This window comes from Cottoperca gobio, chromosome 13 (genome assembly GCF_900634415.1).
Source record: "Cottoperca gobio chromosome 13, fCotGob3.1, whole genome shotgun sequence".
NCBI lineage: Eukaryota > Metazoa > Chordata > Actinopteri > Perciformes > Bovichtidae > Cottoperca > Cottoperca gobio.
The window spans coordinates 20,476,969-20,504,461 of NC_041367.1; the positions used below are offsets into that span (position 1 = coordinate 20,476,969).

General features: G+C 40.4%; 1 protein-coding gene across 1 annotated transcript; it reads left to right on the forward strand.

Annotated features, from left to right (window-relative positions):
- The first annotated feature begins 1,992 nt into the window (after window positions 1–1,992).
- Window positions 1,993–26,935, forward strand: ccdc9 (coiled-coil domain containing 9). The gene is given in 17 exon segments (XM_029446354.1): window positions 1,993–2,111; window positions 3,290–3,342; window positions 3,442–3,546; window positions 4,169–4,312; window positions 6,706–7,119; window positions 7,122–7,253; window positions 9,361–9,444; window positions 9,684–9,848; window positions 9,971–10,152; window positions 12,293–12,354; window positions 15,876–16,077; window positions 16,545–16,701; window positions 17,233–17,767; window positions 17,892–18,068; window positions 18,927–19,082; window positions 19,388–19,451; window positions 24,832–26,935. Coding segments are annotated over 15 exon segments (2,580 nt in total). The 5' UTR covers window positions 1,993–2,111; window positions 3,290–3,339; the 3' UTR covers window positions 19,450–19,451; window positions 24,832–26,935.
- Window positions 26,936–27,493: the final 558 nt, after the last annotated feature.

Below are 27,493 nucleotides of genomic sequence, written 5' to 3' on the forward strand. Positions count from 1 at the left end.
TGTCATCTGTGTGTGTGTGTGTGTGTGTGTGTGTGTGTGTGTGTGTGTGTGTGTGTGTGTGTGTGTGTGTGTGTGTGTGTGTGTGTGTGTGTGTGTGTGTGTGTGTGTGTGTGAGTGAGAGTGAAAGGGAAAGGGAAAGGGAGGTAGAGACAGAAATACTATAGTCTATGAAGATGATCCCCTGGAGACGGCAAACAAACAGTCACAACTCTCTGTCTCAGTTGTTGTTGTTGTTGACAATCAGCCTTATCTCACCTGCTTGTTGTTCTGAGGAGACTAACTCTACTCACCTATTCAAAGCAGATGCATCATCCTACTCAAAGGCGAGAGAGGTTATTAACATATACTTAGTCATGGTGAAGGTGGTGTTACAGTACATGTGGGAAAAGTACAAGACCTGAATTCAAAATCATGCAAAGTATTGTCAATGAAATCTTCATGAATATCTTCTATATAAGTTTGTAGCTGACTGCAGCCTTTAGTGGTCAGTTTTCTCTGTGAAAGACCAAACCAGAAACTTTGCTAAAAGCTAACCATGTTTTTTTTGTTGCTTTCTCGTTGTTTTTAATGTTTTTCAGCTGCCTGCATTGCCTTTTTCACAGCAGACAGTTAGACTTGTCCCAGTAGGAAAAGCACATGTGTTAGTAACAACATTAGCAATGGCTCTGTTCTGTTCTCAGTCAGCCAAGACAGAGTGATCAGTACGCACAATACCAAGACTCTGAATTAGCCATCATTGATTTTATTATTTACATCTGTTCTTTTCATACTTGAAAATGCATCTTGTGAAAAAGGACTATTGTACAAGTTTCCTTACAAGTAAACTAACTAAGTAAAAACAATTGCTGTATTTAAAGCTCCCCTTCAATAAAATACAAATATTTTGTGTCTCATATGGTTTATCTTCATAAAGTTAAATTAAAAGGTTCAAAATCCTACTTGGATTCAGTGATGGAATATACCTAAACTGCAAATGAATCAACCCATACTTTCTAACTAAATATTTATTTGCAACATTTTGGTCCAAGACCTTATCCTAGACCGTGTGTCACACCTGTCTCATGAAATAGATGAAGTGTTTTTCTGCACTAAGTACATTCACCTAAATACTGTACCTGAGCACACTCTTGAGGTACTTGTTCTTCACTTGAGTATTTCCTTTCTCTGCTACTTTATACTTTTACTACACTATATTTCAGAGGCAAATATTGTACCATTACTTAACTAAATTTGACACATGTAGTTATGAGTTCCTTTGAGTATTTATAGGTTAATATGATAAGATTTAATTGATCCTGGTAAATTGGTAAACTAACAAGCTAACAACAGATAAAGTACATGAATGAATTAAAATTAGCTCCACCTGCAGCTTCAACATTAAAGTGATGAACAAATTAGTGGATCAATAATTATAATCCAATAATATAAGAAACATAATTATAAAATGGGCCATGCTGCATAATGGCTACTTTTTGTATTGTATATTTTGATGCCAATACTTATTTAGGCATAGCCTACTTTTACTTAATCAAAAATGTGAATACATGACCTTTACAATCCTTGTTACAGAGTATTTCACATGTTGCTTTTGCTACAATTACATAAGTACAATACCTTAGTATTTCTTTCACCATTGCCTGTTTTTTAATCTATGAATATGCACATGTTTAGTTTAGTTTATTTTCAATTTCAAAAGTGAAACTGCATGAAACAAGATGGCTCCTGCTTGTGTGTTTACCTTTAAGAGTTTGGGCGGCAGGACATTTAGTCAAGTCAAGTTAATCCGCTTGGCGATGGCGTCCTCTGGTGGACAGTTTACGAACTACATTTGCTGTACGTATATATTTGTTTATATTATTTACGTCATTGTTTAAACATTTAAAAATAATGATTTCATAAAAACGTGTCGCTGTATAAGTAAAGTGGTAGTAACACGAATTTATCTTTAACTGTCTCTTTAAACCGCCGAGACGGGGGTCGTTATTTGGCAGGAAGTTAGCAAGCGGCTAACAGGAAGCCGAATAATGAGGATTCATTGAGGCGCAGAAATTGGCAAAGAGCAACGAGTAAAACGTTGGTCTTTACAGTCGTTACAAGTCCCACTGATACAGGTAATATTAATAAAGTGTCGTTAAAATGCATTTAAATGAGTATTTCGCTGTTTTGTTGTGTGTCGGTAGTGTCGTTGCTGTGGTGTGTTTGCATCGTGGCGGTTCGGCGCTGTGTCGGAACAGACATGGCTCAGTGTGCTTACATTAACGTTACTTCCCAGCAGAGCAAAAATAATATAGATTAATTTAACTGTTTATTCAAGTACTGTAAGGTTTAATGTCGTCTGTGTGTGGTGTACCATGGTTGCTTGTTTTGACTCAGGTAACTAATTTATATCCTAATACGCTTAGAAGCTTTGTAAACGCATGAAGGATTTATCCATTTGGGTTCTTGTGTCTCACACACACACACACACACATATGCACACGCACACGCACACACACACACACCTGGCTGTAATCCCGTTCCTGGTTAAAAAATAAATACAATAAAAACACTTAAGAACACATGTGCAAACATCAGCATGGGATAAAAAACAACCCGCCAATTAATCACAAGCCATTTACTCTATAAGAGATGCAGACATTCAAGGCATACATCTCAAAATAACTTGCACGCAAACAAACACTGACATATGACTTTTTAAAACTATTGTGTTTCGACAAGGTGACCCTGTTCCTCCTTCCAGATGCATTAGAACATAATCAGAGTTCAACACGAGAAGCGTCAGATAAAATCCTGTTGGCCTGCTGAGTAGTCGACACAATCAAAGAGAAGAGGGGTTACCCAATGTACCCTCAGACTAGTGCCAAGTGGTACTGCAACTAATTATTGATTAAATTATTGGTTGATCTGATAGATGGGTTATCATTTTTGTAATAACAAAATTAGAAGTGCTACTCCTGATCAGTGTAATTAGAAGACACAGGAAAAATACCACAAACACAAGACAACTTAAGCAATTTAACACCCACAGCCAACAACAAAGGGTTTGAAATAATAAGAAGTACAATAAAAGTAATTATTGCACTTGAATAAATGTAATCCTTGCACAAGATCCAGTAGGTTTGCCCTCCAAAAGATGGTCATATATGCATTACAATTAGAGAAGCAAGGAAAATCTTAGATCCAACAATGCTCATACAAATATGTATAAAAAGAAAGATGCAAGGAAGTGAAAACATGACTGGTTTACACTGCAGCATCATCTTCATCCTCTTCATCTTCCTCACCACAGGAGGAACAATCAGTCAGCCACCTGTGTATGAAGACAAGTCAGAAGCAGCTATGGTGAGTAATTATTATCTATATTTTCCTAGTTCTTCATTAACTGCAGACTGGCCTCCTCTTCGTTTCTTTGCTCTTCTAACCCCCTCCTCTCTGTGCCAGTCTTCAGCGGTGGATCTCAAGACTAAAGAGGAGAAGGATGCAGAGTTGGACAGACGAATTGAAGCTCTGAGGAAGAAGAATGAAGCCCTGGTCAAGAGGTATCAGGTACGGAGAACTTTTCCACACAAGCGCACACAAAATGTATCTTTTATTCCAACCCATCAAGTGAGTGATGCTTCTGCAGGATACTAAAAGATAACTGAGGATATCATCACTGACCTTAAGTCTACAAACCGTACTGCACGTGACCATGAATTTATTGTTAGATTTGGTCGTACCAGAGTGTCCTGTAAAAAATCAAGAACATTTCTCAGAGCTTTATGAAGAAATATATTTTAAACAGTTATTCAAAGTCTTGTTTTTTCACAGGTATTGGGTACAAGTGTTGTTCCACCACACTAAGTATTTTCATTTAATTTGTAAAAATAATTCAGCGTGTGCAAAACTGATCATTAAGCGGATCAAGTATCAGCCATGATGACGTCCACCATTTTCCATTGTATGTTGTTGAAGTTATTTAATGAATCAAAATGTTCTGCCATATGTGCGATAATTCATTCACTACGACTCGGCCAATTAAAACCGGGACAGAAAGCAAAACCTTTTCTTTTTTTTCTGGGGTTTGAACACACAACATACCCAAAACCTGCTCAGACTTAGCCAGGAGTTTAGGTTTGGGACACGGCTGTAGTGACACCTCACTCATTCAGTCACCTGATGTCCACAGGAAATAGAGGAAGACAAGAAGAAAGCAGAGCAGGAGGGCATCGCCGTGACAACACCTCGGAAACCCCGCACTCATGAGCCAGAGACGGACAGGAGGAAGTCTGAGAAAGAAAACTTCTCCGTCACAGTCGACCTCTCTAAGACGGTAAGACATGATGTAGATCTTTTATTTAAATCATGACACGTTTTCAGAAGAACGATTAATCATCAAACAGATTAAAATAAACCATAATAAGATGGTGATCATCAGTTTTATGATGATCCTGCAGACCGAAGACGCAGCTTATAAACCGACAGATTCTCATTACTGTGTTCACCAGTCTACCCATCATGCACTGCAGCAGTCCTCTGCCCACTTCTTGTGTTGGCTGGCAGTTGCATTTAGGATAGAAATATTTCACTAATATACATAAAATCCGACACATACATTATATAAAGGAGTGCACATTTAACATTGTATACAATAAGTGACTGTTATTGTCATAGTTGTTCAAGTGACATCAAGAACAATGGCTAAAGTTCTTGATATGAAATGAGGTGAAACGTTATACCCGCTGGTTAAAGCAACAGCAATTCAACAAGTTGAAATATAAACGATATAATAACATAATTAGATTAAGAAGCTGTAGAAACAGTGGAAATAATTTCCTAACATAAATAAGTGTGGAAATTATAAATCGGTGAACGTCTGGTTCCAAGCCAAGTCCCGACAGATTGAGCTACTGTACCCCAACGCACATGGAAAAGTTAAATGTAATGTCTGTGTTTTTGCAATCAATATCAAAACGTTGCCTCATGAATAAGTGGTGGAATAAGAGTACATTCCTAATTCCAATGCAGCTTTAATTGTCATTATGCATTTAGTGTCATAAAAAATACATCTTGTTTTAAAACCCATCTAACAAACTAAGTGGACACAACAAACGGCAAAAGCATTTGACTGATAAGAAACTTCCTCTAACTTTGTAAAGTCAGTCGGCATCGGGATCCTGTTCGATCACTGTATATGTACAGCGTGATATTGATTTATTATATAATATAGTCGTTTTTCTGGACGTTGCACGAATGAGCCATTCCTAGGTGAAATAAATGGATGTGAATGTCTGTTCTTGACACAAAATTACATGACAGGCTAAAAATACTAAATGTTGCCATATGAGAGTTTATGAGATGAAGGTTTTCATCTGTTTAGTGTCCTGTGTTGGTTAGCCGTCCATCTAGTCCGGATTATTCTTGATTTGATTTGAACACAGAGCTGAGATGGTTGAACCTGTTTATAGCAACATAATGTTCTGGGCCAGAAGAGTCAACATATTTAACACGTGTCCTGAAAACAAGCTCTAACCGGTTTATCCAACTCTTCATATTGCGTAGGGTTGGGCCTTTCAAGCTAAAATACTTTTCAATCACTGAGAACTATTTGATCGTTCCTCGATGAAATGCGCCGCGTGAAGACAGAAGCAGAGATGCTTGTTTAGATGAAATGCGGTCAATATAAACGACATACTAGTTGAAACGCAAAAGAACATTCATGGGGGGGGGGGGATGTGAGCTAGAGCGAGGTGCCCGCTGCGCCGACAGCAAACAGCTGTGTGCTCGCAACCTTGATTAATCTTCCCATCCCTAGACAAAAATAAAATAAAATGTATCTCTTTGTGCAGCGTCGTCCAGTCCAGAAAGAGCGTCAATATGTAGTTATTTAGGAACCGATGAGCAGAACTGACATTCTTTTTTGTTTCTTCTTTACGAGGCCTTTTTGATAAATTTCTAATTTGGACCGAGTTTCAACCCTAGTCTGGACCCTGGCAAAAAGAAGTGACCGTTTTAAAGTGGATTAAAGGGAAGCAGTCAGATGATGTTGGCTTCACCGAAAGCTTCGTTGCATATTCTGAGAAATTGTAGAAGACATTTTTAAAAATCAACAACAGTATGCAACTGTGCGGCGTCACAGTGCCCTCAGCTCCTCCTGATGACTGCACACCCTGGTGTTCAGCCTACAAAGGTTAGAAGACAAAGACGGGCCTAAAGGGTAACGTGGTGGCATCTGCTCCACATGTGTACCTGTCTGAATGGATATTAAAGTCAAAAGGTCAAATTTGGTTCATTAGTCTGTTAAACCATTTCTAAAGCTTGACAACTTGAGTCCTAATCCCTGATCTTAAAGAGCTCCTAGAAAAACGTATAACCAATCATTGCCTCTTGTTCATCACCTCCCTGCCTCGCTCTCTGAGTTCATCCTGTTGTAGTTTTGCATAATCCATAGCACTTATTACTCTTTTATACTTTTTTATAATGCACCAATTCTTGAGATTGAGTCTGTTTTATATTAAAGGTCCAGGACAGGAAATTATTATTATTTTTTACTATTACTACCCCGTTGATCTGCTGCTACATTTTTAAAGGATAATAGAATATTCGTGTTCACAGATGATTTCATTTTCCCAAAACAAGCTTCAATGCAGAGTAGTGAACAATATGGTACTCAGTAACTAAAGTACTGTGTGTGTGCGTGTGCGTGTGCGTGCGTGTGCGCTGCAGGACAAGAGAGTTGTGAACGACTTGAAACCTGGAACGCCTCGTGGCCGGAAGACATCAGAGGAGAGTGATGGCCACCGATGGCCCAGCGACGGTCACAGAGGAGGGACAAATGACGGCCACAGAGGACCAAGCGACGGCAACCGATGGCCCAATGATGGCCACCAAGGTGGCCTGAGGGACGGCCATCGAGGAGGGCCCAGCGGTGACCACCACGGGCCCAGCGAAGACCCTCGAGGTCCCAATGACGGCCAGCCAGGGCAGAGCGACGAACACAGCGCCCCAAGGAGGATGGGGTCGGGACGGACGGGTCGGGGAGGTCAGAGAGGAGGGGGAGGCCGCCAGGAGAGGAGAGAATGGGAACCCAGGACACCCAGAGATGGAGAACCTGGAGAGTCAGGAGGACCGGGACGCAGAGGAGGAAGGAGAGGAAGAGGAGAAAGAGGAGGAGGAGGAGGAGGAGGAGGAGGAGAGGAGGAGAAAGAGGAGAAAGAGGAGAAAGAGGAGAAAGAGGAGGAGGGACACCAGGTGGGACGGACAGGAAATCTAAGGTGAGTGTGGATGAACTACTTTACTAAGCTACTAAACTTTATTGATTGATATGAAGTCACAGTGAAACTGCAGAAGAGCAGAATTAGATAATCATACTCATCATACTAATACTCATCTTAAAATCGTCCTGTATTTAGCTTGTTCTGGATTAAACTAAACTGGTTGCAAGAGGGAGGATTAGAGCTACTCTAGGACTAAATTGAATCCTAAATTAATCCTTCAAGGAGGCAGGTTTAACCTCTGCTTAAATCCAACTGTTTGTTTGTGATGCAGCATGGACTACTTGGAATACCTAAATGAAGATGAACATTTACAGCAGAGGCCAGCCGGACGAATACTTGTTGATAGGAGTAATCCATTAAATTACTATGATGAAATAACGTTTACAGACCGCTTTAGAATGTACAAAGAAAATGCATTGTAAATAATATATTTGCTTGAGTCTAGCCCATAAGTCTTCAACAGGGGGTCCGCAAAACTGTTTTTAGATAAAGCAAATATTATTTTATAACAATCGCACAGAACTCAGACAGCACCCCCCCTCGTTTGAATACCGCTGCAGTAGGGGGTTCCTGCTCCATGCTACACCAGTTTGGGGGTCCTTGGCCTGAAAAACGTTGAAGACCCCTGGTCTAGCCTTTTCCTCCTTGTCTCAAAGAGGAAGGCCTTTACCCACTTCGCACCAAGCTTTTGGCAACTGGAACTTTTCATCGGGAAGCTGGTGATTTGTGTGGCGTCAGTGAAGCAACTGTTTGTAGAATAGTTCACAAAGTCTACAAGACCATTTGTGAATTGAGGAGTATTTATATAAAGATCCCTGATGCTGCTGCGCAAGCCAACTATAAAGTGCAGTTCTATGAATATGGCCACTTCCCAGGAGTGATTGGCTGCATAGATGGATGTCATGTTCCCAAGTGTCCATCAACTCCTGATGTTGAGGAGTACAGGAACCATAAGAACTGGTTTTCCATCAATGTCCAGGGTGTATGCAATCCTAATTTAGAGTTTTATTTAATTTCTTGCTCATGAACTTCTCTGGCTAACTTTTCATGCATGGTCATGTTGTTCTCTGCTGAAAGGTGGTGGCATCATTCTCTCTGGGATGCTACAGCAGATGTGGATGGCACACACTCACTGTGCCCTGGCTCTTCCAGCCTGTTTAGATTAATTTCCTCTGGGAAAATAACCATTAGAAACACAAATATAACCATCTGACGTCACTAATTAACTATCTGTGGTGTATTTACCATTGGTGCTCAGATCTTCATGTGAACTTTCTACATGGTCATCGTCTGGTACACCACCCAGTTGTTTGTTTCTGGTCCTCCAGCAGTCTTAAATCGCTCTCAAGCTTTTTAAAGCCAGTTTAAGGTTCTTCCACAGAGTCTATAAAGGCAAATATAATTCTACATGTGGTTTTGAAAAATATAAATCAACCACTCTTTTTGTTTTTCTCTGTAGCAGTAGTTTGGATGGTTGGACACAATTTGCTTTAGTAGCTTTTTTTCTTCTTCATATTCACTAAAGGTTTTGGAACATATTCTTTTTGCATCTGCCAGACTTGTGTCTCTAGATTTACATCACAATTGGTGTTTTTGAATCCATTCTGGGTTTTCATAAGCACCATTACACCAACAGCATGTTCTCATACTTAACCTAATGAGGCTTAACCCAGATGTTCTCCTTTAGTCTTGCTTACCTTATTCCAAGACTCTATAGTCTGCGACTAACTAAGCCAAAGTTAAGCCACCTTTATGCTAGCTAGAGACTTAGATGTTTTAGATTAACTAGCCCACATTAAGGCCTAGTCCTGGCTTAAACTAAGCTCTGTCTGTGAAACCGCCCCTCAGGGTTTTCCGGCTAAATAGTTTGACCCGTCTGAACTTTTACCGCAACGGCATCCGGCGCACATTCCTGGTGGATTACTTTGTAACAATACATTTATATTTCTGTTAATTGATGCAGCGAGGCATAACATATTTGCTGCTGTGAACTGTTCTTTCTGTTCTTAGTCTGAATGCCGTGTTAAAATCCTGCATTTGCAAGTAATGAATTGTGATCTGTCACTAATAATGCAGCCCTGTGTTGTTGTTGTGTTTTGGACAGGAGTGGGAGGAGAAGAGGCGACAGAACATTGAGAAGATGAATGAAGAAATGGAGAAAATAGCAGAATATGAGAGAGGACAGCGGGTATGAGAGTCACTGTTTTTAAAGATTATTTTAGTGTTTCAGCCCTTTTAAGATGTCATTTCATCTGTTGTGCTTTGAATTTCTTTCAAAACCATCCAAAGATTCCTGTCTCCCATCTGTCTTCTCACACTCTGTTAATCAGCTTTATTGATCAACTTAAAACACTCCATTTTCAAAAGGAACTGAGAGTAAACTTGTCAAATGTGATGGAGCTTTACATTTGTACTTCCTCTCCTTAGTCGGATGGAGATAAGCCGATCCGAAACTTCCTGGATGACCCGAGACGTTCAGGCCCAGCGCCAGACATAGACCGCAAGGAGGGAAGCAGGAGACATGTACGAAACTGGGGAGGTCTGGACTTTGATAACGTCAAGACAGGAGCCGAACTGGAGAAAGAGTGGACCGTGAGTAATGTCATTCTTTAAAAAGGTCCTATGCCATCTGGGCTTTTGACAGCCAAACCATTCTTATACTTCCTACTGTAGCATTAATTCCCCTCACTTATTGACCCCGCCTGTCTCTGTAGAGTCGAAGGCCTGGTCCGAAAGACTCTGTGGACATGACCATGTCTATGACCGGCCGGGAGAGAGCAGAGTACGTGCGCTGGAAGCAGGAGCGTGAGCAGATTGACGAAGAGAGACTTGCACGCCATCGTAACGCCACAGGCCAATGGAAACGAGAGTGGGACGCACAGAAGACTGAGAACATGTGAGGAAGCAATTATTAAACCTTGATTTGTATAAATTAAAAAATATATATATTTTAAAGTTATCCATCCATTTATCTACCCACACATATACACATACACATATACACGTATACGTGTATATGTGTATACACATATACATGTATTTGTGTATACACATATACATGTATACACATATACGTATACACATATACGTATATACGTGTATACATATACATGTATACGCATATACGTGTATACATGTATATGTGTATACACATATACACATACACATATACATGTATACACATATACGTGTATACATGTATATGTGTATACACATATACACATACACATGTATATGTGTATATGTATACACGTATACATGTATATGTGTATACACGTATACATGTATATGTGTATATGTATACACGTATACATGTATATGTGTATACATGTATATGTGTATACATGTATATGTATATGTGTATACATGTATATGTGTATACATGTATATGTATATGTGTATACATGTATATGTGTATATGTATACATGTATATGTGTATACATGTATATGTATACATGTATATGTATATGTGTATACATGTATATGTATATGTGTATACATGTATATGTATACGTGTATACATGTATATGTATACATGTATATACACGTATACATGTATATGTGTATACATGTATATGTGTATACATGTATATGTGTGTGTATATGTGTATACGTGTATATGTGTATACATGTATATGTGTATATGTATATGTGTATATATGTATACATGTATATACACGTATACATGTATACGTGTATACGTGTATATATATACATGTGTATACATGTATATACACGTATACATGTATATACACGTATACATGTATATACACGTATACATGTATATGTGTATACGTGTATATACACGTATACATGTATATACACGTATACATGTATATACACGTATACATGTATATGTGTATATGTATACACGTATACATGTATATACATGTATACATGTATATACATGTATACACATGTATATACATGTGTATACGTGTATATGTGTATATACATGTATATACATGTGTATATGTGTATATATGTGTATACATGTACGTGTATATGTGTATATACATGTATATACATGTGTATATGTGTATACATGTACGTGTATATGTGTATATACATGTATATACATGTGTATATGTGTATACATGTACATGTATATGTGTATACATGTATATGTGTATACATGTATATGTGTATACATGTATATGTGTATACAAGTATACACATGTATATGTGTATACAAGTATACACATGTGTATGTGTATACAAGTATACACATGTATATGTATACATGTATATGTATACATGTATATGTATACATGTATATATGTATATGTATACATGTATATGTATACATGTATATGTATACATGTATATGTATACATGTATATGTGTATACACATGTATATGTATATGTGTATACACATGTATATGTATACACGTATACACATGTATATGTATACACGTATACATGTATACATGTATATGTGTATTCATGTATATGTATAGATATGCTGCTTTGTGAAGGTTCCACTTATGGCTCTGGGTAATTGTGAAGGCATTTTTTACAAACTAAAGAATCAGTCAATTATTGGAAAAAAAGATCGACAGATTAATCAGTAATGAAAATAATTAGTTAATTATTTAATAATATTAGTTGGTTAATAGTTCAAAATGAGCTCCACCTCAACCAACTACAACAGTAAAATCCTGCTTTTGCATTAATGCATGAGTATAATCTAATGATTTATAATAGTAAAACAGTCATGGGGGACATTTTTCAACTTTTAATACTTGATACTTTTATTACATTTTGCTCATAATACGTGCGTACTTTTACTACTTAAGTAACATTTTCAATGCAGGACTTTTCTTATAACCGAGTATTGTCACAGTGTGGTATTAGTACTTTTAGTTAAGTAAAGGATCTGAATACTTCCTCCACCACTAGACAGAGGATAGGTGAGGACGATAGAAAGTTGTTGTCGTAGTCATCTTTATTCCAACTGACAGGCGTGACGAGAAGACCCGCTGATATCTGACGCCTGTTTGTGTGTTTCTAACCCTGTGGCTTTTTTCACAGGTTCAAGGAAGACCCATATGTGGCATCAGAGGGGAGCACACCCGAGCAGGGCAGCAGGAGAGGCAAGTACACACACACACACACACACACACACACACACACACACACACACACCCCAGTGTGTTGCTGTGGTTACACAATAGCTGGCAGGACTCTGACAACATGTCCAGTCCATGTCTCCGCTCGTCTGACATGATGTCACTCCGACATGTCGCCACATACACACAAACTGTAAACACACATCACGGACACAACACCACCTCCATCTAATCAAGGCGGTTATGTAAATAAGGGTTGATTAAGCTTGTTATGTAAATGCTCGCTGTATTTCCCCGGAGTCCAAATCAGCCTTTTATGTTGCGGTGGTGCTGATTTTAGAGGAGCTTTCAATGACTCCTATGAGTGTCAGTGAAGTGAAGGGGAAAACAACAAGTGAATAAACAGCACGGACCACTATGAATAGATATGAGTATTTTTAGATTAATTACTCTTTAAACCAAAAGTCCATGTCTTATTCTGACCTGGAGCCAAATAACTACCAAAAAATATTTTCTTTATTTAAATGGATTCATATTTAAACGGAATATTAACACACTTTACCCCTCTGTTGTTTTATTTTTATTTGTTTGTGCAGGTTCTCTGCTATGTATACTTTTTAAACTGCTCTGATGGGGATGAATACAATTATTGATTTTGAATTTAAAACACCAGCCAATATAAGTATGCAGTATGTGAGGCTGTAGCATAGTAACTATGAAATGACAATTGGTTATTAAAACACAGATTAAGTTTAATCTTGAGCCTTGTCCTTCTATGTAAATTGACACTTAACCCCGACAGCCAGTTAAACACGTTGAGGCTCTGAAGTCGTCTCCTTACAGTGTCAGCAGCTTTATTATGGCTTAACTTTGGTCATGCATGCTGGTAATTTCAGGCAGTCATCCAGATGATAAAATAATTCACTATGGTAATCCCAGGACGAGTCAAACTCTGTTGGCGCGGCTTTGCATCTTTAATGGCGTGTGTCCACATTCTTTCTAGCAGAAAGGCTCTGGCTTGGCGCTGGGCTCTACCTTTACTACCTTGTCATTTGCAAGTACTTTCATTATGTCAAGTGTTAATTGTAAAAAGAAATGTTAAAAAATACAACAATATTTTGACAACATATCACCACTTTGTTGTGTGTCGTTGTGTGATAGATTGGCATCGCCCCTTTGCTTTTTATTCTCTATTTGTGCTACTATCTATTTGTTTAACATTGTTTTTTGAACCCCGAGCACCAGCCCGAGGACGCTTGCCCTCATACTTTGTTTGAATGAGCTTGTCAATCTGACAGCCATAGAGCGAGGAGGGCGGTCCGTACTGCGATAAAGGCACAACACGCACCTGCAGCAACATTCAGTGTCTGCCCGGCCGATCTGCTCCAACAAATGGGCTTTTCAGTCTTCATTATGATGATGATGATGATGGTGATGATGATGGTGTCTGTCTGACATTGAAAGCTCATGACAGATAGACGAGGCCCTAACAAGCTTCTCGTAACCAGCGCTTTTCAGAGATTTTAAACTAGAAGTGCTTGGAGTAGCCGCACAGCTTCTCATTGGGAACAATTGAAAAGGACGCTTGGGCTCAGAAAAAGACACTTTTTGGACACACGCCCTAATGCTGCGCACACAATGATCACAGTTTTGACTTCAGGTGCAGAAACAACATGTTGTTACACATTTTGGGCCATAACTCAAGAATTCATTTCTCTAAGTTATGACAATTTCACCCAAATGTCTAATAGGATAAAGTGATGACATGTTGGACAGACATGGATGTAACTACAACTTGACTGGTTGGCAGAAGCATACACTTTCTTGCATTTCGGTAATTCTACTTCTGTTAATTAATAGGACAGTCTTATCTTTAAAAAAGCTTTTACAAAGTCTTAAATGCAGCTTTCTAAAAACCTCCAAATACACTGGATTTGGCCGTTGTTCTGCGCATTAACCTCCGTTTGTTTAAATAATAGCCATTTGTATCCCAAAGCTCGTTAGCTGCCCGGTACAGAGTGTGACGGTGGATGTTTGACCCCAAACGCAGTCCCGTCCTTTTTAGGGTTCTTTGCTTTTGAATTTGGTGAGAATCTGTACAGAATCTTTCCCTGAGGCTGTCGACACCTTTTTAAAAAGCTTCTGACGGCACACGCATCAGGATGTGTAAATAGTTCTTAGAGTTTGTGTTGCCTTCCCTTCCAGTACCTGTGTGGGTGATGTGTTCTTTTTCTGTGGCCAGAAAGTGGAATCATCAGTCAAAAGTAATCAGCAGCGACATCTTCCAGGCTGGTTTGTACCGTGAGAGGGTTCAAACTAAAGCTGAGAATTGTTTCTAACGGCTGCTCAGTCCTGCTTTCTTTAATTTCTTTGTGTCTGACTGCAGAGGATATTACGGATTATGACATTACACATGTGCGTGCGCGTGTGTATTCGTTCACACAGTTAATAATTTCTGGGGTGACTTGAGTGTCCTCTTCACGGCCTCTGGCTCCTCTGTTCATCTATTCATCCTCTCAAATATTTTCTTTTCTCCTCTCTGATCCCTTCATTTCTTTTGTACTTGCATCTTCCTCTTCTTGACTTTTTTATTTTTTATAACACATCCTCCCCTCCTCTCCTGCTTCAAGCTCTTATCCTCCTCCTCCCTCTCTGCATCTCTCTGACCTTCTCCTTCCTTCCTCTATCCTCCGCTTACATGTTTCCTTAACTGTGACCGTTTTCGTTCTTTCACACCTCCTTTGGTTTTCTTTCCATCTCTCTTCCTTCCGTACTTTTCTTTCCCTCTTTCTGACCTTCCCGTTTCTTTCATCCCTCCATCGGCTGCTCATCTGTTTTATTTCTCTCACTTTGACTTCACCTGCCTCTCTCAATCATTTCCTTTCTCTGCCACATCCCTCACATACTAGAATCTTTTGCATTTCATCTTCTCATTTTCCTCCACGATGAAATCAGGGGAGAGACGGACGCACTGATGGCTTACTGAAATAAGAATTACAGGTATTACTTCAAGAGGGTTTGTTACAATATACCACATACAATATGCAACCCACAAATGGGGCATTCACAGCTTCTTAAGTGGAACATTTATTTCTACATCCCTGATGTTTTTGCCAGATAAGTGTCCTTTTTAAAAGAAATATAAAAGAAATATAACCACAATGATACACCACGTCTCTTGCCTCCCACTCGGAGCCATCCATCACCCACTAGCTGACAAACAGACGTTTGACCTCGTCCCAGAGTTCAGGACTCTGCAGCGGTTTGACACGGCAGGACAGCTGCTGTCACACAAGTGTTGACTCTGATGTTACATAAGACATCGACTCTCAGACTGCAGCAGCAGAAATGGACTGTGTTTTAGTTTTTACTGTGTAACTACTTCTACTTATCACCTCAAAGTATTTCACCTCAACTCTGTCCACACACGTCCACCATTTCTTTTCTCCTCTTCAGTCCCCCTCCTCTTTGATTCACCCTAACCTTTTCAGATCAAGTATTACAAAACACATTGATTTACACTCGCCATCAAATTTTTCTTCCAGACGACAGTAAGCGGCCTCCTAAAGTTCCGACATTTGGCGACTTCATGTCCCAGGGCAGGACCCCGGGGCAGCGGGGAGACCGTGGCGACCGGGGCGACCGGGGCGACCGGGGAGACCGGGGCGACCGGGGAGACCGGGGCGACCGGGGAGACCGGGGCGACTGGAGCAGAGGGAAGGGCCGAGGACAGAAACCGAGCTACAGGTAAATCCAAACGGCTCCTCTCCTACAAAGATTATCCAAAGATGTTTTAGTTCATTCTCATAGTGATAGGATGTTGAAGGTGTTTCTTTATCACTCTTATCTAATTACTATTTTCATTTTTATGAATACATTTGATCAAAACATATGTTGACATTTTATGTTGTGTTTTTTATTGTTTAAATGAACAAATACAATTTCAATAATTTGTGTGTGTGTGTGTGTGTGTGTGTGTGTGTGTGTGTGTGTGTGTGTGTGTGTGTGTGTGTGTGTGTGTGTGTGTGTGTGTGTGTGTGTGTGTGTGTGTGTGTGTGTGTGTGTGTGTGTGTGTGTGTGTGTGTGTGTGTGTGTGTGTGTGTGTGTGTGTGTGTGTGTGTGGAGAGACACTAAAAGGCTTTTTTGTTAAGCGTTCTGTGTGAATTCGGTGTTTGCTGCTTCCAACATTGATATTATGTGAATATCTTTGACAGCATGCATGACAACCGCTGGGAAGAAGAAGAAGAGGAGAAAAAGGAGAAGGAGGACAAGAACAAGAGAGAGGAGAAGGAGGACAAGAACAAGAGAGAGGAGAAGGCTAAAAAGAAGGAGAAGGAGGAAGACAAATCCAAATCTCCCACAGCACAGAAGGTAGAGGCTTCATCTGTTAACATCACTGTACAGGTGGTGGTGGCTGCAGTTAAACACCGGCAGGGAGCTAAACTGGACATGTTTTAACATTTCCTTTTTAGAAGAAAGAACACAGACTGCATGTACACACAGCACTTACTCAAACCGAACGAACAACTAAGATTTCATAAACACTTTAGGTCAGGTAATGGGCTCATTTAATGAGCTAAAATCTATATGTTATTGTGAAACGAGCCACTCGTAGTAATGAGTCCGTAGAATATTCAGACTCTGCAGTTCCCCTGAACTCTGGGGTTTTTCAGTGTCTTTCTTTGAGCAGCTACAATGGGAGTCATTTCCCTCAGGAGTTGGTGGAGACCAAATCTAAAAGCTCAACAAAGGAGAGTGAATGATGACGTTTGCTAACAGGTTCTCCTGATTTAACAGCAAGTTTTTGCCCCCCCACCCAAAAAACTCAGTTGTTGCAGGTTTTCGATTTCAAACTTTTTTCAATGACTTTTCCAGTTATCCCCTCCATCCATCTTTTCTCAGGTGGAGGCCAAGAATGGAGACGGAGAAGATGACGACGAAGAATGGGAGGATGCCAGTGGGGGAGAAGACGACGAAGGGAGCGACTCGGAACACGACTCGGAACACGACTCAAGGGGCGACGAGAAGAAAGACATCGGGAAAGAGAAGCCAGCAAAGAGCAAAGACAACTCCCCTACATCTCCCACACCTCGTTCCCGACCGACATCAGCAGGAAGCCCCAAGGAGCAGCGGCCTCCCAGGCCCAAGGTCCACATCCCTCCACCGGCAGCAGTTCAGGAGTCAGCGGAGTGCGGAAAGCCCCTCAGCCCCTTCGTCCCTCTGGACAGCCACCAGCCTGTTTCAGACTGGGGGGAGGAGATGGAGATGCTGTCGCCCCGGAGCAGCATGGGAGGCGAGAGCCCACTGAAACCCCCCAGTGTGGAGTCCAGCCCGCCCCAGAAGAAGGAGCAGGACCTGGACGAGGAGCCAGAGAGCCACACTGCAAATTTCAATGAACCTGCTGAGCCACGGAACGAGGAGGATACAGGTAGGAGATGTAAGTCCAGGTGTCTCTCTCTGTTTGTTCTCTGCTCGACTGTCCTTGTGTCCTAGCTTGTCTCATCTCTTTCCTTTTCCTCTCTTACCCTCGTACCCTTTCCCGCTCTGCCTTTCATGCTCAGCCATAGACGTTTCCTCTCCTTCAGACAAGCCTGAAGACCGGCAGACTGTGATGGTGTCAGAACCAGAGTCCGTCCCTACAGACTCCCCCGCTGAAGAGCCATCTGACCCCGCCCCCTCTGAAGTCTGTGAGGATGCCGTGACGATAGACCAGGATACACCTGCTGCTCCATCACAAGGTAATATAAACCTCAAAAAAGTAAATAAACACTAATTAAAAGTCTACATTTATGCTAGTTGCTCTGCGCGGCTGTACTTTGGCACTGTGGTGCTTTGAACTTAATGCTAACGCTGATGTTAAAGTAGCTATAATCTATATTTTTATGATAACAATGTATCAGCAGCTCATTGTTTAACTGCCTGGCCCATAGCTTAATTTCGGCTGCAGCAGGAAGCTGTTTACCGAGAAAAAGCTGTGAAAAGTCATCGTACACTTCCTGCTCAACAGCAGACGGACAGTTCGAGACAAGCTGGTGAACATAGTGGAGCATTTAGCATCTAAAGAGACATTTCCCTCAGGAGTTAAAAGAGAGAAGATTATTACTTGCATTCATCAGGTAGACTCAAACATGACTCCTAATGATCATCATCAATGTATTTCCACTGGATCTTGTGAGACTGGTGGTTGTACCATTTTGAAAGTTAAATGCATTAATCTGGTGCACTCTGAGAGCACAATGACGAGGCTATATATGAAGAACGTTGTGCTCTTGTAAACAATGCTGTGCTCTACTAAACCTGATCACGGTACAAGAGGAAAAGTTAAGGCACCACTAAAGCTATTATAGTTCATCATGATCCAATGAAAATCCATCTTTTATCTGTCAAGATATTTCACTCTTAACCACAAATGTAAACCTCCTGATTGCACGAGACGAAGTGTAGTGATCACCAGAGTCTGTAGCATTCGTCCCCTGGGGGCCACGCATGTCTGGACAAAATGTGCAAGGCCATCCATCCAATAGCTGTTTACCAATGGATGGTAAACAGCATTGAAGAGATCAGACCCTGTAACGTAGACACTTTCTCTCTGACAGCAGACACACTGGACACCCCTCCCTCTCCAGCTGTCCTGGAGGCCGACCAGAGCTCCGCTGAACCAGCTAGAGGGAAAGACGACGACACGACGCCCGCTGAAGCCGACGCTGCTCCGACAGCAGAGACAGTGGAGTCCTCGGAGCAGACGTCCTCAGGTGCGGTGCATATCAGTGACTTTGAGACTGTTGCTTACTGTAAGAAACTTCCTGTGCACTTCTAACGCCCTCTCTCGCTTCACTCCCTTTTTTATTTTGTGAACATGATTGTTTGACATCATCGTCTTCGTTTTCCTCGTTTGTTGTTGTCCTGCTCACTCCGCTTTGCTTTCTTTCCTTCCACGTCTAAATAAATAATGGTGGGAGCTGTTTGGTGTCATGACAAATCCAAAGATATATTTATACACTCACACAGCATGTTGCCTGGTTATTGGATCTGACACAAGTCTCCTCCATCCAATCAGGACCCCACTTCCTGTTTGAAACAACGCCTGACTGTCTTCCTGCTCCTCCTGTGATGAACTGAAAGTATTAACTCCACCTCCTGTGATGATCTTTGTTGTTTGTACTGCCTGTGTGGTGTATACTGCCCCCACCCTTCCTCCTCCTGTTCTCATCTTCCTCGTCATGTAAAACCTTTTTAGTTTTTCATCCTCTTGTGGCTGACACAGCGCTGCATGGTATGCTGCCTGCATGACAGACCTTGGTGTAATGCCTGTCATTCTCGCTTGCAGTTTTGCCAGTGTTAGTGTTTGTGAATGAAATGACACGTGTTACTGCTGAGGAGAGAGGAGATAATGTTAAATGTGGGTTTCTGTCAATTCATGTCATCCAACTAAACTGTCCTACAAAACAAAACAAATTGTAATATCATCAATCAGAGATTCTTCGCTGCATCATTGTCTATCAAATGTTTACACTCATAAATTAAATATATATATATATATATATCTCCCAGGAGGTTAACTTGTAAAAATGCCGATGCTACGTTGGCTGCTGTGTGTTTGTTGGCCCGAGTTATCGTTCAATGTGCCGAACAAATCTGGATTTAAGATGGTGCACAGATTGAGAGCGCGGCGCCTCAACCAACATGTATCTGAGCAGAGCCAAACTGGAGATCTATTCATAAATCAAGTGCCTCAGAGTAGGACATCACTCCAAAGAGGGATTTGTCAAAAGTGTTTTATCAACATTCTTAAATCTCTCTCATCTCCAGACAATATTATCACCGAAGTGTCCTAACCTGTTTCATGCAGAGATGTTTCGTTAGAGGAGAGCTGATATATGCAGGTATATAGCATAGAGCAGGAGTATGATTGAAGTTGTATTATGCAGTCCCTGCAAAAACACATGGCCTCAGGTTGCACTTCACTGGGAGAATACATGATATTATTTGAGAGATGTTCACATGGAGGGCACATAACAAGGGACCAGGGAAGAGAAGAGTAAATGTTCTTCACAGAACCTTTTACCACCTGTACCACAGAAACTGCACATTAATATTCCACTTTGGGCTTTGATGAAGCTGCTAGTTTCTCATAGTTCCCTATTAGCCAGTGGCTGCAGAACACTTACAGCGGTGGAGGGAGTTTCCAATTTCTGTTTGCCATGAATGAACTTAATTCTGCTTCCTGTTCCGCTCCTGATGGGCTGGTTCACGACCTTCCAGTCACATTTTGACCCTTTTAACTGCTTTCTCTGCATTTCTCCACCGAAGAGTCAAAAACGCTTACATTTAAAAAGAACAAAACAACTCTTCAAGTGTTTTGCATGTAGTTGTTGAACATTTCATTAAAAACCCTGAATTCCCAGAAAGATATTCCTGAGCATGAATGGGATTTAATGTTTGTTTGGGGGGAGTGTCCATTCTACATAAGGACACACGCATGTGGAAATAAATGATATTTTTTCACCAAAAGTTAGCAGTCTGCTGTGCAGAGAAGGAACAGCATTCACACCATCATGTAGGGAAACAAACAAACAGAAAATAAATGTGAAAAATCCAAATACTTACAATATGGCCGTTTCATTTAATGTCCGCCCATAAGGAAACCTTTATTGTTATTGAGGTTAATACAGTAGATTCAGCCTCTTGGATCCAAAGTGCCCCATGGTACCATGGTTCATTAGTGACTACATTTTCTGCCACCAATCCTCCTCATAGAGCTACACGATCTGTCCGCCCATCTTCTGTTTCTGCCCACCGCGGTTCCAAAGCGAGCTAAGTAAATAAACCACAGACTAGATGAGGAAGTCCGGCCGTGAGACGCTCTCCTTACAACCACTTAGCTTCTGGCTGTGGTGTTATCACTTTAGCTAATGTCTAAGTTTTAGGGAAACCAATTATTTTATATGAACTGGTTCCTACCCAGAAGAATCTTCTGTTTAGATTCACATAGTAAATACAGACGACGACTGACGCTCTCCTTGCACTTTAAAAATACCAAAGTCATCCTAAAATGAAGTTTGAGCCATATGTCTTTATTAAACAGTTTGGGATGAGGACATGCAGCATGTTGAAGAACCAGAGGGCTTTTTTAGTGAGGGAGTGACTACCGGTATACTTCAGGTTGTTGAAAGGTCAAAAGGACACTAGAAAAGTTTCAACAGCCACAAGACAAGAAGTCCAGATGCGTCGGTCAACAACTAAGTTGGTTAGTGCTCTTTATAATAGCTGCTGTAGCAGGTACGGCTGTACGAGTCACTTCTTATTTTACATCTCAAGGTTCTGTTGAGGTTTCAAATGAAGCCTTGAATGACGTCATATTTATATTTTATGACGTCATCACACTCCAACAAAATCCTGAATGTCATCCGCGATTAAATTAGTTTAAATTAGTCCAGTTTTTTATTACATCATCTTTATTTAATGAATTTATCTCTTGAATATGTTTCTATAGATTATTAGTAATTTACTCTGATCGCTGCTTTTTCACCCGCCTGCCCGAACCCCCCCGGCGGACCAGCGGATTGTAGGTCGACCACTACTACTACTACTACTACTACTACTACTTACTACTACTACTACGCAGCTGGACTCTAATCCTACAGGAAGTAGACTCTCTACAATACTAACAATTTTAGTAACTGCAGAAACGCTGTGTTCAAACAGAATTAATAGACGTGCAGAAAAAAAGAAGCTGCGCAGCTTGTAAATGTTGATTTAAGAATTTGAATGTCAATGTTTTGAATGAGCTTCGAACTATTCGGTACAGCCGTAGTAGCAGGAAGAGCTGAAACAATTACTTTATTAATCCTCAGATCATTTCATAATCAATTAACTGCCAAAGATACTGTCTTTCAGATTGAGGATTTCAAGTTTTTCTTTGTCATAAATATATATATATATATATATATATATATATATATATATATATATATATATATATATATATATATATATGTGTGTGTGTGTGTATGTATATATATATATATATATATATATATATATATATATATATATATATATATATATATATATATATATATATATATATATATATATATATATATGTGTGTGTGTGTGTGTGTGTGTGTGTGTGTATATATATATATATATATGTGTGTGTGTATATATATATATATATATATATATATATATATATATATATATATATATATGTGTGTGTGTGTGTGTATATATATATATATATATATATATATATATATATATATATATATATATATATATATATATATATATATATATATATATATATATATATAGTAAACTAAATGTAATCTATATGTTGAAGACGTCGTCTTGCTGTGGGAAATAGTGTTGTGCCATTTTCTACATGAACAACATGTAAGGAAAAGATTCTGACTCCATTTGCACTGGTGACTCATTTGTGATAAACATTAGAGTGTGTGTGTGTGTGTGTCAGGGAGGAGATCAGGGAAATTAGAGGCACAATTAAGTTTTAAAAGGCTTTTCAGAGGAAATGAGCTGCAGCCTGCTAGACGGATGATCTGGCAGACAGAACGGAGACCGTTTTGAAGTTTGATTGAATTAAATCCTGTGATGTTTGCGAGGCTCCACAGTATCTGACACTCAAGTACCAGAAAATACCCCATTAAAAAACCATGACACTGGTCCAGTTATCTTGCAGTCACTGTTCACATTCATAAAAAGAGCATGATGAGCAGAAAAAACTATCATCCACCAGTAACTTCATTCAAAAATACTTCCAGTGTTTGTTCAGGTCCACTTCACTGGAGTCTCAACTGTCCATTATTATTATATATATTTCCCATATACAAATATTGTATTCAGGGCTACTGTTCGGCAGTGGCTCAGCCAGTAGGGGCTTGGACTGTGAGCCGTAGGGTTGCTGGTCACCGACCAGACCTAAAAAAAAAGTGGAGTGCGACTGCTACTTGGAGAGGTCCCAGTTCACCGCCTGCCCTGTCGTGGTGCCCTTGAGCAAGGCACCGGACAAATAAATGTTTTTGAAATACCTGAAGTGTTATCAGCCCCCGACAACAAGGATTGCCGAAATGCCCCGGGGCAAGTAATAGTCCTCGCTTGATTGGGCAGAATAAAAAATAATTCAATACATTGTTTTTTCCGGAGCTGATGATGGAAGTAGCGAGGGAGTGAGCCACGCCGCTTCCTCCTTATGTCTGTTGAGAGTTGCACATGCTCAGTACCGATTGGGCACTCGCGAGAAAATGGCGGCGTGTAAAGTTTATGAGCTGAAGCATTAGCAGGCTCTGGATGATCCTGGAAACAGTTTAGTTTGGTGGTGTTCAGGATGTGGGCGAAACTCCAGGTTAATTAAATAGATATTAAACATGACAAATAACTTTAGTCTTTGTTATTGATTGATAAGCTTTAATAAATAAAACTCTTTTTATAATAAAAGATTTACTTTAGGAAATTGGATTTCTGACAGTAGAAACAATAAGTCTTTGTGCTAAGTTAAGTTAGGCGGCGGCTCTCTGTAGCATCATATTAACGTACAGACATGAATCTTATCAGTTTATTTCCCAAAATGTCAAACTTTTACTTAATGTCAAGACATGCTGAGCCCAAAAGATGACTTGTTTTGTCCGACCAACAGTTCCACTCAAAGAATTCAGCATGGTGGTGACATAAAACTGAGACAATGATGAAGGATTTAATTAATTGATGTGTTATAAGAACTGCCGTCAGTAAATGTTTTGGGCGTTTCATGACTTAATTGGACGAGAGAAAGATGAGGAACAGCAGCAACAAATGGCTCCTGTCGGACACAAACGGGGGGTGTTGTCAGTTTCTCATTTAGTGAGGGAGTGACGTCCGGTATACTTGAAGTTGTTGAAAGGTCAAAAGGACGCTAGAAAAGAAGAGCTGAAACAATTACTTTATTAATCCTCAGATTATTTCATAATCAATTAATCTTTCAGCTCCTCCGGTGTGATCCTCTTCTTACTGTGTGGCATATCTGCAGAGTCGGATCACTGAGCGCAGTGTTTCCTTTAGTTGCAACACTGCGCTCATGTCATAGTGACAAGATTAGGTTTCATGTATTATTGAATTTGTAAATACATCGTTTCAAGTAGAACATATTTAATGTTGAGGCTCATAATGTTGGTTATGACTTGGAAGGAAAGTGTTTGTTTACACCCGGGTACGTGCACAGTACGTGCACAGTCTTTGCAGCTTCATGATTCAGTATTGATTATTAGGCACTCATCACTGCGTTCAGCAGCAGAGGAGCTGTATGGGAAGGGTGCTGTTAATAGCGCTGCTAGAGTCACCGTAAGGACTCTGTCCCCGGGGCTGCTTTGAAAATGTGCACACTTTACGGTTATTGTGATGTGCTTTGGATAAAAGCATAAAACACACACACACACACACACACACACACACACACACACACACACACACTTTACCACTTTCTCACTGTGGTTGTATCCACAGGCTGAAGCTGCTGGGAACAATCAGACTCACTTCTGAGGAGGGTGGAAAGATGAGAAGGACGAAGAGCACACTACTCATCACTGGAGTGACCGCCACACATCTAAATAGAAAAAGAAAAAATGACTAAAACCATGAGGAGGAGGAGGAGGAGGAGGAGGAGGGACTGTGCATAGCGCCCATGGACCGGCCTCTCTCACAGCTGCTTCTTTTGGATCAGTGGGTCTGATCCCCTCTGGTGTTTTGTCTCACTCAGTTAAGTATTAAGATATAAAGAGTGAAATGTCAGTCGCTGGTTTTCAAAAATGTTTTGTTCTCGCAGTGGGGTCTCAAAGTTTTCTGCTCTGGGAAAATGAACTGCACATGATTCGATGTAGATATTTTTCACAGCACACTCAGAGCTTCACAGAAGTCGGCAACAAGTAACATTTGTAGTGGGCTTTACAAGGCCGAGCCCTACCTGACCTGATGTCAGTTTATAAAAGGCTTTCAGCTGACCTGTTTGGAGGTCCACATCTTTTTTTTAAATGTACCGCTCTGCTGTCTCAGGAACAGAACCGACGTGGCTCATTTCTGTGTGGTTTCGCCTGGAAAAGTATCACTTCATCAACCATTGATCAGATTTATTATTGGGTCTCAACATTGCCAGCTTGTTGGCTAGTTAACCTTAGCATGTGGCGACCTTCTTTCTTGTTGTAAAGCCGTCTGACTTGGCTAACATATTTACGGGAAGCATGCATTAATTGCTGTTACTAGAGTACTCCACTGAATTAGTGTTGCACTCAATAACATTTTTATTTTTAAGAATCAGTTGATACAGCAGAGCCAGAGACTTTTTATTTCTTGTACATTCTTGTACTCGTCAAAACATTGCGCTTACATTACCCACAATGCAACTTGACCGAGGACAAGTGGCATAACTTGAGGCAGATTTCGTGCAGCTTCCCCCGGAGCCACAAAATGCTATATACAGCTTCTTTTTAACTTATGCAGACGTACTCCCCAACGCCTGTCGAGAGCCAGCTGTGCGGGCCTGCTGTGTGTGTTGTAGAATAACTTCAGTGATCATTCACCTTCAAGGATCAGGTGTGTTGCTTGAGGGCACTTTGATAAAGACACCATGTGACCTCCTCCTCAAATCTATCAAAAAATGATGTACTTCATGGCGGCGGTCCGTTTGCTTCACAATCAGAAAACATTTGATATTTTTAATGATGCAGACTGTCGTCATTTAGTTAATTATCAGTTCTACAGGGAAATGTGTTCATATCCGTCTGGTAAGAATTCCAAACTGTCTTTAGATGACACACTGCCTCTTTAATTGTTCTTTAAATCAAGGGTCTCATTCCAAAATGGCTTCATGGTATAAATGAATAATTGTCACTAATTTGGAAGGACAGACCTGCATTAAATGACCGGTTCAGTAACGTATATCAGCGGAGTAATGAAGTTTGTTTTGGAATGAAAGCCTTCACTCATACCTCAGCAGACCAAGGGCTTTCAGTGTGGTTTGTTTTTGAGTTTGTGCTTTGTTTTCTGGAAAGTCTTTGAATCATGATTGTGGACACTGGGATAAATTGGTTGCTTTAATGTTTTTTTGGTTTGTTTTGTATGAGAGGAATAAAGCTGATGCATTTGGGTTGAAAGGAACTTCAAAATGTACAGTTTTTAAATGGAAATGAACATTCCACAATTGGGTGTTTGTGCAAAATATAGCTTGTGAGCTATGAAAAAATATTTAGTTTTTGCATATGGATGTTTGTTTTTCTGAGCTTCGATGACTGATTGTAACTAAGGCAGGAGATATTTCAATGCATATCCATTTCTACAATGTCTTCCTGTTTGATACATGAAATCGCTCTGAGAACCAACAAGGTTTGCCTTTTTGGGCTGGAGGTGTGCAGCTGTTTTCATAAAGATTATCAGGACTAGCATGAATCCAAAATTGTAGCTTTTTAATGTTGTCAAAGCCATAGATGAAATAAATGTCCCTCATCAGCTCACACATCAGAGAGAAAAGAGCCCTGATGTGTGTATTCATGTGAAGCACACTACTGCTTTATCACTTTTTCTTTCTCTTATTTAGCCAATAAATGTATTTCTCTGATGTCTGAAGCCACGTCTGATTTATTCCGTAGGTGTTAGACCAATGACAGACTCTGGCTGTCTGAGGGCCAGGGGCAAAAAATATGAAGGGCACCAGCTGCATGCAGTGGGGCAGCAGGACGCAGGTTTTCTTGCATGTAGTGAAGCCTATATAGCACTGCGTCATGTTTTCCCCACTAGAAGAGCACAGTAGAGTTAATTACATTTTATTCCACTGGGAGGTCACTGCATCACATTGTCTTCACTGGGAGGTCACTGCATCACATTGTCTTCATTAGGAGGTCACTGCATCACATTGTCTTCATTAGGAGGTCACTGCATCACATTGTCTTCACTAGGAGGTCACTGCATCACATTGTCTTCACTAGGAGGTCACTGCATCACATTGTCTTCACTGGGAGGTCACTGCATCACATTGTCTTCACTAGGAGGTCACTGCATCACATTGTCTTCACTAGGAGGTCACTGCATCACATTGTCTTCACTAGGAGGTCACTGCATCACATTGTCTTCACTGGGAGGTCACTGCATCACATTGTCTTCACTAGGAGGTCACTGC